This window comes from Astatotilapia calliptera, chromosome 7, assembly GCF_964374335.1.
Source record: "Astatotilapia calliptera chromosome 7, fAstCal68.1, whole genome shotgun sequence".
NCBI lineage: Eukaryota > Metazoa > Chordata > Actinopteri > Cichliformes > Cichlidae > Astatotilapia > Astatotilapia calliptera.
The window spans coordinates 40,800,369-40,811,876 of NC_137428.1; the positions used below are offsets into that span (position 1 = coordinate 40,800,369).

The 11,508-nt window shown below is 43.8% G+C and overlaps 1 protein-coding gene across 2 annotated transcripts; it reads left to right on the plus strand.

Moving 5' to 3' along the window:
- The first annotated feature begins 160 nt into the window (after positions 1 to 160).
- Positions 161 to 9,019, plus strand: hpse (heparanase). 2 transcript variants are annotated; one of them, XM_026174675.2, is made up of 12 exons: positions 161 to 465; positions 1,417 to 1,547; positions 1,785 to 1,913; positions 1,985 to 2,158; positions 2,540 to 2,711; positions 3,189 to 3,236; positions 4,117 to 4,210; positions 4,293 to 4,399; positions 4,729 to 4,858; positions 5,283 to 5,407; positions 6,212 to 6,358; positions 8,106 to 9,019. In XM_026174675.2, exons 1-12 carry the CDS (start codon positions 239 to 241, stop codon positions 8,263 to 8,265), a joined length of 1,644 nt encoding a protein of 547 aa, XP_026030460.2. In that variant the 5' UTR covers positions 161 to 238; the 3' UTR covers positions 8,266 to 9,019. The 2 variants fall into 2 exon arrangements, with proteins under 2 accessions (XP_026030460.2, XP_026030461.2); XM_026174676.2 differs by having other exon boundaries at positions 173 to 465; positions 4,729 to 4,843.
- Positions 9,020 to 11,508: the final 2,489 nt, after the last annotated feature.

Below are 11,508 nucleotides of genomic sequence, written 5' to 3' on the forward strand. Positions count from 1 at the left end.
TGTATTCGTGGGACAGTTCATGCGTGTTTCTGTCACGGTAACATGTTCGCAGGTTTCTTCGTTTCTGGCTCGTTATTAGATGAATATTAATTTCAGGTCATTGATCACTGATCGATTGATGGAGTGTCGTCTCTCGTGATTCCTGCTGAAATGTTGGACCTGCATATAAGTTCGTGATTTGAGGTCCCGGTCGTTCTGTGTGCGCGCACGAGGACGCGAAACAGGAAGTGTGACAGACATGAGGCTCGCGCTGCTGCTGTGCGCGCTCCGCTGCACCGGGACTCTGGTAACCGGAACCGGAGGATCCCGGCTCCCTGATGGACCCCCCGGGGAGCCGGACCGGGACCCCGGTCTGGGTTTGGGCGTGGACGTGTCGGCCCCTCTGCGACGCGTGGATCCGCGCTTTCTGTCCGTGACCATCGACGCGAGTCTGGCTTCACAGGAGAGCTTCGTGTGGCTACTGAGGTGAGCTCTGACTCTAATCCACCGACGATTGTCCCGTTAAACAGGAAACACCGGGTTAAAACAGACGGGAGGTCAGAGGTCACAAAATCAAAAACTCTAAGGATCAAAACTTTCAAACTTTTGTTTCACTTTCAAATCTGATCCTGAGTCAGTTCACCTGAAACCTGTTAGCTCCGCCTCCCGCAGTCTCAGACCGGGTGAGTATCACCTGCAGTTCAAGTTTGGAAAAAGAAAAAATCTGAACCTGATTTTAAAATCTTTAAAGGATTGAGAAGTAAGGTGATCCTGAGTCAATCCAGGTTTCACTTCTGTTTCCAGAGTCCGCATGGGAATTCCCAGAGTTCCTGTTTAAGCAGGAGCACACCCGAGAACCACAAACACTCTTAGATCTGAGAATAACCCGAGTAACCTGCTGACCCTCATAACCTGATCATCTGAAATAAAACTGCTGTAAATTTGAACTTTGAATCTCGACAGCCAAACTTAGATTCATGTTTCTCTGTGAATCCGACAAGTTTGTGCTCCGGGAATAAACTCGAGCTCCAAAATCCCTTCTGTTTCAGTAACATGATGGATGTGAGATAATCAGCACAGATCTCTGCATGTGGAAACCAGAGGTCAGAGGTCACGAGTAAAATCATTTCCAAAGTCTCAAAACCAGGAAAGGAAATCAAGTTAAAGTCACATGTTTGTAGTCAAAACGGTTGACCAACTTAAAAACTATGACATCAGAGTTATTCTTCGTAACCCTTCAGGAGTTGTGACAACAAAATAATTTCAAAACTTAGATTTCAGATCAAAGATCAAAGTGAAACAGAGCTGGGGTCGTTTAAAACCAGCAGGTTTCGGTGCTTTGACCCGCGAATATTTCCGAGCATTCTTTAATGTGAACTGCGTACTGCTGTCAGTGCAGCAGTGCATCATGGGAGTGACTCTGAGGTTTCTCTGCAGCTCTCGGAGGATGAGGACGCTTGCAGCAGCTCTGAGTCCGGCCTTCCTGCGATTTGGGGGGACGCGGCAGGACTTCATGGTGTTTGAGCCTCACAGGAGGCAACAGTGGGAGGAGCCTCAGGACGCTGCAGGTAAACACGATCACCTTGTGACCTCTCTGACATCACACTGATCTGGAACATGTTGATTTCTTTGTTTTATTTACAGGAAATTATTTTTTTAATGTGTCATGTGATTCTTTTGTTTTTAGTCTAAGTTCAGGTTGGAGACTTTTTCTTCTTATTCAGTTTTTAAGTGTTGAAACTTTTAAATAGTTGAAATGTGAGTCTCTGACTTCCTGACCTCTCTGTGACCGTTGAAACTCCCAGGTGAGTCATGTGACCAGACTTTCCTACCCCCGTGGATGGAGGAGCGTCTGAAGTGCGACTGGGCGAAGCAGAAGCTGGTCCTGATGAAGGAGGACCTGCTGGGTACATACAGGAGCTTCTTCTTCACAGGTGAGTCCTGATGTCTGCCAGGCGTTGCCATGGAGATGCCACCTGTCCTCTGACTGTCGTCTCCCTCTCAGAGCTCACCGTGGACCAGCTGCATGCCTTCGCCAACTGCTCTGGCTTCCAGCTCATCTTCGGCCTGAATGCTCTGCTGAGGACGGCTGACAACAGCTGGAACAACAGCAATGCTGCCCTGCTGCTGCAGTACTGCCAGTCCAGACATTATGGGATGTCCTGGGAGCTCGGAAACGGTACGACTCCTTCTCTGATCAGCTGATAATCAATAATCACAGAGCCTCAATCAGCTTGAGTCTGTGACCTGCTTATTTAGGCCTGCAGACTTTATTCTGCCTTTTATTTTGAAATGCAGCTAGTGATGTGTGTTTCCTACCACCTGATCAAACCCGTAAATCAGAGCATCAGTAACAGGCTGACACTGTTAGTGTAAAATCTTCTCAGGCTCCTTCTTCTTTATTCTGCTTTCAGTGATAATATCTGGCATAATGCTGAAACGCTGCGGTTTCTTATCCAATGTTTCAGTTTCACTTCCTCGCCTTCATGTGGCGTGACGCACAGACAGGAAGTCACCTTTCTTCTTTACATGATCTCTAATCAAAGTGATCTCTAATCAGAGCCAAACAGCTTCGAGAAGAAGGCCGGGATCCGGGTGGATGGGCATCAGCTCGGGCTGGACTTCATTCGTCTCAGGAAGATGATGTCAGAGTCCAAACTGTACCAAGATGCTGGGCTGTACGGGCCGGACGTTGGCCAGCCGAGAAACCACCACGTAGACTTACTGGACGGGTGAGAGGTCAAAGGTCACTGTACAGAGACAGCTCATGAAAAGTTTCTGCTGTCAACACAAAAGAGCATAAAATGTTTGGGGGGGAAAATTACATTTTTTTTCAATGAATTTTTTTCCTCACATGAAATTTTGCGTTACGAATTTTTGAAAACAAGACACATAATAAAAAATGAACGTTTTTTACTTTATTTCTCTCTGTTTTCAGGAATTTTATTCACTCTGCTCCTCGTCTGTCATGAGCTGACAGATTCTGAAGTTTTCAGCTTTTTGATCTGATGTGATGTTTTAACGTCTCTCAGATACCAACGATGCAGAGAAACCTAAAACTTTTTATTAAAGGGAAGCAGCTAATTTTTGTGCTCTAACTGAGTTACAGAGTCACATGTGAGCTTCAGTCTGCAGGAATAAGACAGAAAACAACTTAATTACTGAGCCGACGCTGCCGATTTATCCATGAATTCTTGTGACTGTTGCAGATTCCTGCAGACCGGAGCCGAGGCCATCGACGCCTGTACCTGGCACCAGTGAGTTCACCCTCACTTTATTTACTCTGAAATGTAATTTCTGAGTTAAGTCTACTCTCACAACATAATGCATGCAGTCACAAGCGACGTGCATAAAAACTTTGCATTTTAACTGTAAATGTGAAAAATGTCACATTTACAGTCATTTACAGCCTGAAAGCTTCTCCGTCCATCGGAGGTAATTAAAAGTTTATGCACTCCTTCTGACAGTGAGATACTTTTCCCATGCTTTTATTGTGAAACTGCAAATGTACATATCAGTCAGAGACTGTTCAGAACAAATTATTTAGCATTTGTAACACAAATCTTGTTGCAAGGAAACAGAATGTCAAAGTTATTAAAACTTAACAAAATTCTAATATTTTTAGTCCAAATGACATTCAGTGGATATAAAGTGTCTGTATGCTCCCATAAAGACAACAAAACCAACATAAATCTGTCTCCAAATATTTGTTTGAAGTCTCCTAATTTTGAATTTATTAAACCATAAATTCAGAAAATAGTTTTGGACTTTTTAAGTTGAAAGTTGGTCATAAAGCATCAATACTTTCTTCAGAAAGTCCAAAATTCTGAATCATAATCAGACAAGAAGAGATTTAAGTCAAGATAAGATTATTATTCATCATCCACACTGACAGTTAGTTTGGGTGATAAATTAGGCTTAACAATGATCACATCATTCACAAACAGCTGAGCACTGGTTGAGACCAGCAGTGGTCCTAAACTCGAGCCCTGAGGCACACCTGATTTAATTTTAAAGGATATCAGTGACACCTCGGCCTGAAAAACTGTTCTTTTATTCCCAAGCCTTCATGCTGCTTTACTGCTGTGAATGCTTCATTCATAACTCATAAAATAAACTTGCTCTCCTGTTTGTCAGTTATTACGTGAACGGCAGAGACACGTCTGTGAAGGACTTCCTGGATCCTGAAGTCCTGGACTCACTGGCCTTAAAGACCAATGAAGTCATGAAGGTAACGCTGTGCTGTGTGCCAGCAGCTCTGTGCTGGGTGTGTTCGGAGTTTCACCGGGATTGTTTCTTCTCATCCGGCTCAGAAAGTGAAGCTGGCGTCTCCGGGAAAGTCGGTTTGGCTCGGAGAGACAAGCTCGGCGTACGGAGGAGGAGCTGCAGGACTGTCGGACACGTTCGTCGCAGGATTCATGTGAGTCCCTCATGTCTGCCCTGCTTTAGTCTTCTCTCTGAACATCATGAACGTCGTGTTGTATTCAGCCAGACCTTCAGTCAGACCAGAAACATAAAGCCATCATGAAGGCATTCAGGCATGAGCTCAGAGACCATTTCCTCGTAGTCTTCTAGACCTCTGGACCTCGTTGGTGTTTTTCAGACTGATTTCTTTCTTTCAGTAAACGATTTTTATTCTGCTGAGTGTGTTTTTCTGTGGATGAACATTTCTGCTCTCAGCATCTCTGAAACACTCTCAAATATCTCTGAGTTGCTGCTGAGATGTCTCCATGCTGGGAATCTGTGCAGGTGGCTGGATAAATTAGGCCTGGGAGCAGCACTCGGCCTGGATATCGTGATGAGGCAGGTGCTCATCGGCTCTGGGAGTTACCACCTGGTGGACGACAACCTGGATCCTCTTCCTGTAAGACAGAGTCAGGTTAATTCTCTTAAGTATTCCAGCTACGCTTTCATGTTTTTTACCTGTGCAAAATCGTTTTAAGAGTTCCTCCTTCCTACACTCAGATTGGATGTTATTGCTTAACCTCTTAAGCCCCAAGCCTAACTGATCTCCTGCCTTTTGCCCCTGTATCAGGGGGCGTTGGGGCTTAAGAGGTTAATTTTGTCCACTTTGGGACATCAAATTAATTTAAAACCTAAACGGACATGTTTAGCACAGACTCAGTGAGTTCATTAACTGATCATTTGTCAGAAAATGTATGTTAATCTGATCAAATCAGGACCTTCACACTAATACTGAGCGTTAACGTGGCTGAAATAAGCTGCTGTTAGTTTATGTGCTCGATGCATTTCCAGATCTTCACAGTTTGTCGTTGTCCAGTAAAGGTCGTGTCCTCTTTCAGGATTATTGGCTGTCTGTTCTCTACAAGAGGCTGGTTGGACCGGAGGTTTTAAAGATTCAAGTGCTTTCTGAGTTTGGCCGAAGTAAACAAGTGAGGATGTATCTGCACTGCACCAACAGGAAGAGGTACGCTTCACATCCTGCCCTCATACAAACACCGAGACCTCCCACCACCAGTAACCCTGCCACATCAGGTGGACGGGATTTTCTTCCGGCCCGTCCAGCTGTTTATACAGCTGTCTAAACAGCTGTCTCTGCAGTGGTCTGAAATAGCTAGAAATAGCTAGCTCACGGTAATGATGTAAGGTATTAGCAGTTAGAAGTAACAGATAAATGGTTAACAGCTGCTACAGCTCCCTTCAAGCAATGTCCTGTACAACAAAATAGTTTCTACATGGAGCTGCTCAGACTCACTACAAGCCAGAGGAAAGAAAAACTCAGATTTGAAAGTGAACTGTCCTTTTAATGAATCAGCTGAGCTTTGGATCTTTAAGGTTTATTTTTCCTATAAACCAGCAAAAACGTCTGGAAACAGAAACAGAAAAAATTTTTCTTAAATCTTAAAATAAGAAAAGATTGAAATTCTTAAAGCGTTATTCAAAACTCATCTCAAACCTGAATTCTGAATTATGCAGAAATGGGCAAAGATTAATATCTCAGTTTCTGAAAACCTGAATGTCTTTTACTTCAGCTCAGGAACAAACATCTTCAAACTAAAAGTATTTAAAGGAGGAAAAAAGCTTTTTATTTCTTGCTGTGTACACTGACACCAGTAGTAATTTCCTAGAGATTTCCTTGATAACTAAACATAATTTCTGCACATGTTTTGCTTCGTGTGAGTAGAAACGAAGCTCATGCTTCGTTCTGTGTTGTTTGAGGTGAAGTGGAAGTCAAGCTGAGTAATAATGCTGCTGTTTTGCGTGTCTGCAGCTACAGACGTGGAGCGGTCACGCTGATGTCAATGAACCTTGGGAAGACGCCAGCAAGGATCTCGGTGCCCGCCGTCTTCTCCAACAGCACAGTGGAGGCTTTTGTCCTGGAGTCTGAGCAGCCCGGGGAGGAGGGACTCTACTCCAGGTGCCTGAATGTACTCAATGAAGCCATTTTCCTCCTAGTTAGAAATCTGCTTCGACCCCAAAGAAGACAGTTGTTTTTCACTAAATATTCCCGGCTCTGCAGAAGTACAGTGAACCTTAGATAATAAGCCCCGCCCCCATTTTTAGTGAAATACACACGGTGAAGAAGCAACAGGTCAAAATCTGTAAATGAACACCTGATTCTACCTGAACATCAGGATTGGCCCATTGCAGATGTTTTATGTGCTGATGATACACCGCTCTGTGTGTCAGACGGCCCAAACTCTGCAAGCCTAAGAAGACACGTTCAGGTCATTATAGTCTACCTGTTCTGCCTCTCCTCACTTCCTGTCCTGTCTCTGCTCTTCCTGTGGTGGAGGTTCACGATAAAGTTACGAATAATAAGCTCCGTGTGTGTAGTGATACCCGCAGGTCGAACACTCATTATTACAGTATTTTCTACTCTTTGATCTGAATGATGTCATCTCAGGGACTGAAGCCCCGTCGGCTACTGTGTGAGAGGGAGAGCCAAACAGAAGAAAAGTGGCGTAAAGCCAGCCTTGTTTCAGACAAGGGCTGAGCTCTGAATCATGCAGAGCTGCTGTGCTGGAGTCAGAAAATAAAAGCATGGAGCTGATGTCTTTTCTCTTTTTAAATTTACATTTTCTGTTTTTGTTCTTATGAATCTGAGTCTCTGAAACATCTGGATCTCCTGAACTCAGTGACGGTGAAACGGTCTAAGCTTAAAAATGAAGAAGAATCCAGCAAATGTTTTGACGCTGAGGAAGCATCAGCGGATCATATCGCCTCAGCATCCAGTGAAACCTGCAGTTTTTACCATCTGCAGGGACGCCGTCTGTGTTTCAGCTGTGATGGCTGGTTGGTGTAGAAACCTGAAGACCAGCTCACATTTCTCTACAGAAGTGAGCCTCAACACTTCCTGAAAGCTACTTTTTAAATCCTTTAAAATTTTATTTTACTCATGAAAGCAAAAACAGGGGCGACAGTGAATCAGACGCTGGCTTCAGTCTTGTGACGCTCAGATTCAGGTGTTTATCGAGTCCTATGAGAGCTGCTGAGGTTGACCTTTTGATGCTTTTGATCTGTGGCTTTGCTCTGCTTCAGCGTGCCGAACAGAAAGCTGTTGTCATGGTGATTTAATGCCACCTGAGAGCGAATCAGCTGATGCAGACAGCAGCAGGTCGAGGACCGATGCCGTTGATGTGTAACTCTCTCTCAGGCTTTTATCTCAGCTGTGCTGACGGAGGACGAACAATGGCCTCATAGTTTGGGCTCAGCGGCGTGCTTCAAAAGAGTTCAAAGGTCACCGCCGTGAGTCAAAACTGGTCAGCATGAATCGACAGTCTGACTCCCGTCCACCGCTCCACAGCACCTCAGCTGCAGGAGGCTTTCTGAGAACAACTACATAAAAATCAAAAGCTTTACCTGATTTAACCGACCAATCTCAAACTAGCCCCATCCTAAATCCTCCTCTTACGGTGTCATGATCTGACTCATAAGCTGTGGTGGAAAATGATACAGGCATAAACCCGGAGAAGGGTAACTCTGCCGATGACACCCCGCACTGCTGCGGTCCGACCACAAGGGGGCGCACACAACCCTAACACCCGAGGATCATAAACAGTATGAGTTATGCAGAAATGGGCAAAGATTAATATCTCAGTAATCTTTGTGTTTGACTCGTTGTGTGGCGGTTAGCTTGATGAGCTCATTTCCTGTTTCTGCAGGTCAGTGAAGCTGAACGGCGAGGTGTTGATGATGGTGGACGATAAAACGCTGCCTGAACTCAAAGGAAAACTTCTCCTGCCGGCTCGCCACCTGCAGCTTCCTGCCTACTCGCTTGCCTTCTTCGTCCTCCCAGACGCCCAAGCTCCGGCGTGCAGCTGATGACATCACACGGAGAGGTGCTGTTTCCTCACACCGTGGACGCCTCAGTGTCAGATTTTTAGACAATACTGCCACTTTCTGATAATGAGTTTATTGATTCTCACTCATGACCAAACATCTCCATCTATGTCTCCACCCGCTCGTCAGTCACAGAGGCCACGCCCCTAATAATGTGAACTTCAAGGTTGATGAGGATGATGGATATGGAACAATATGGAATAAGATACTTAAATGTTTTTTTCATAACAATTTTCAGAAACCAAAAATATTTTTGATACGACCGTGTTTCAGCGTGTCATCAGTGAGGACGTCTAATGATCCAATTAATCAAAAAGCACAATGCTGACGCCGCCTCTTTGCCATCATCGCCGTCAGCAGGCTGGAGCACGTCCTCCTGATGCTGCAGCTTCACGTTATCATGACAGCAAATGTGTCAGAGTTTAAGCAGCGGGGAGACAGTGCTGTCACCATCAGGTCAGACTGGGAACTGCAGTAGCGTCCTCCATCATCTTTATCCAGTCTGTTCATAAAAACTTCAGTAAAACTAGAAAAAGGTTTTGAAACTTTAACCAGATGTATACATCTTTATAACAGATATTTTACACTGAAAATATAAATGTGTAATATATATATATATATAATAATATATCTATAAACTTTAGTGTGAACTCTGCTAATTAAATATTTATTTCATGAAATCTTTCTGTTCTCTGCTGATTTTAAATTGGACTCTAATAAAACTAATGAACCAGTGCCCGACGCTCTCAGTGTGAGTGTGAAGCTCAGGACGCCTGAGAGGCCCTGCTCTGAGACCTTCAGCTTATTAAAGGACACTAGATTCAGAGTTTAATGTTTGAACTTTTATTTGATGCAAGATAAAGACAAACATCACATTTCCTTTTTCATTTGTCCTGCTCCTCGCCGTGAGTGACGACGTAACACAAGGATTTGTAGTCCAGGTTTCTGGTTGCGTTTATGTTTGATGACTGAAACATCTGCTTCATCTACAGACACACAGGTATCGATGTCACGCTTGTCACTAAACATTTCCAAAGCGAGCCCTTTTCATTTTTACACTTTCATTCGCTCAGTGTTTTCACTTTCTATCACGGCCTGAATAAGGAGACGTTGGCGTGAGAACTCTTTGTGGATGAAGCCTTTGTCGTCGGGGTCGAACATTTTGATGCACGCTGCAGGCACCGACCTGTTTCAGCGACTGCTGAAATAAAAATAAGAGTGTATTTGCAGGGTGAAACACCTCAGAGCGATGGCCACCAGCAGGACTCTGTACTGTATTCTAGACGGTGTACAGAAGTTTATAAATGTATTAGTAGATCATATTTAAATATAACTATATTATAGTAGATACACAGTAGTATAATTCTGTGCTGTATTGTAGATGGTGTAGAGTAGTGTAACTTTATTGTACTACTGTTTACCATCTAGAATACAGTGTATTAACTGTATTACACAGAGTAATCCGGTTCGCTCTGTTAGGTCTCTGAGCGTTTAGCTTCATTGGTAACATTTCAAATTGTGATTTGTATAAAAAGCATAACCATGGGCTGTGAGAGAACACCTACCATCTCTGCTCATCAACTCTGATGCTGCTCTCTGATGATTTGGGGTCAGAGGCTTTATATACAGCAGCTGTCCGGGATGCAGATGCCACACAGTGATAATCTGAACTGACCAGCCCTGTGGGGGTTGAGGTGGGAGCCTTTGGTCCTGCAAAGTTCCCCTTACATGGAAAGCGCTCGGTGAAAGCTCGGTTCTCAGGAGGCCCAACAAGTGTTTCTATTTTGAGTCAAACATCAGACGCAGGAAGGCCGAGGCCACACCCGTCTCTCTTTTTATGATAAATGGCCTGTATTTGTATAGCGCTTTACTTAGTCTCTATGGACCCCAAAGCGCTTTACACTACAATCAGTCATCCACCCATTCATATACAGGTGATGGCAAGCTACATTGTAGCCACAGCTGCCCTGGGGCACACTTACAGAGGCGAGGCTGCCGGACACAGGCGCCACCGGGCCCTCTGACCTCTGACCACCACCAGTAGACAACGGCTGAAGTGTTTTGCCCAAGGACACAACGACTGAGACTGTCGGAGCTGGGGCTCGAACCGGCAACCTTCTGATTACAAGACGAACGCCCAACTCTTGAGCCCCAATTTTATTTCATTAGTTCAATGATATTTTATATGATTTTATTTTGAGTTTCAGGTGAAAAATCTCATCAAACTCTGTGATGAAACGGAGTGACTTCCGGCCCTGGACAGACTGAGAGCTATTCACAGCTCTGTGTAATAATTCAATAATACATGTTTTATTTATCAGAGCATTCAGAACTCAGTTTTTTTAAAACCAGTGAACCGGTGCCCGACGCTCTCAGTGTGAGTGTGAAGCTCAGGATCACCTGAGACGTCCTGCCCTGAGACCTTCAGCTCATTAAGGGACGCCGTGTGGTCACTGCTGGCATTACCTACAGTGACCACACGGAGGCGCTGTGGTGTTTGGCTTCAGCTCTGTGCTGCGCAAAATCCATCCAACAAATACAGCACGTGACGTCAGAAACCAGGTGGCCTCTTCATCGTCATCGTGAGGAAAATAAGACCGTGCTGCAGAGCAGGTGCCGAACTTAATTTAAAAAAAAAGATCCAACAATTTTAAATGTTTTTATCCAACAACAGGTGACAGTGAAGCACACGTGGCTCTTTGTGACGTATTTCAGATCTGCTGAGTGTGCTATCATATTCAGCGTGTAACAGCATGTAATGCGCAGCACAAGTATTACTGTGAGTGCGTTTAAATCAGACACTTCCTTGTTTTTCGCTTTATTTTATTGAAATGAGAATGAAAACTTTAAACGTTGAGAACGAAGTTTAGAATAAACACCAAGAAACCATTCTTTAGAGTTCACTGTTTGTTAAAGACTAATATTACTTTTGTCACAATGAAACTTTGGTTTTTAAGGATAATATTTTTCTTCGTAAACAGTGTATGTAATTAAACATTTTTCCAAGACAGTGTCAGAGAAACTTTTCGGCTCGGGCTTCTTATTTTATATTACGCTTATTTTAATGAATGTTCCCCCTTTTTTCATTTGTTTATTTTTAATTTTATCCCAAAGACATTGCATTTTAATTTATTTTGCCCCACAGACAGTGTTTATTTAATATTATTTTTTACTGAAACTTTTTTATTTTCCATAGTGTGTTTATTATTTAATTTTATTTCTTAA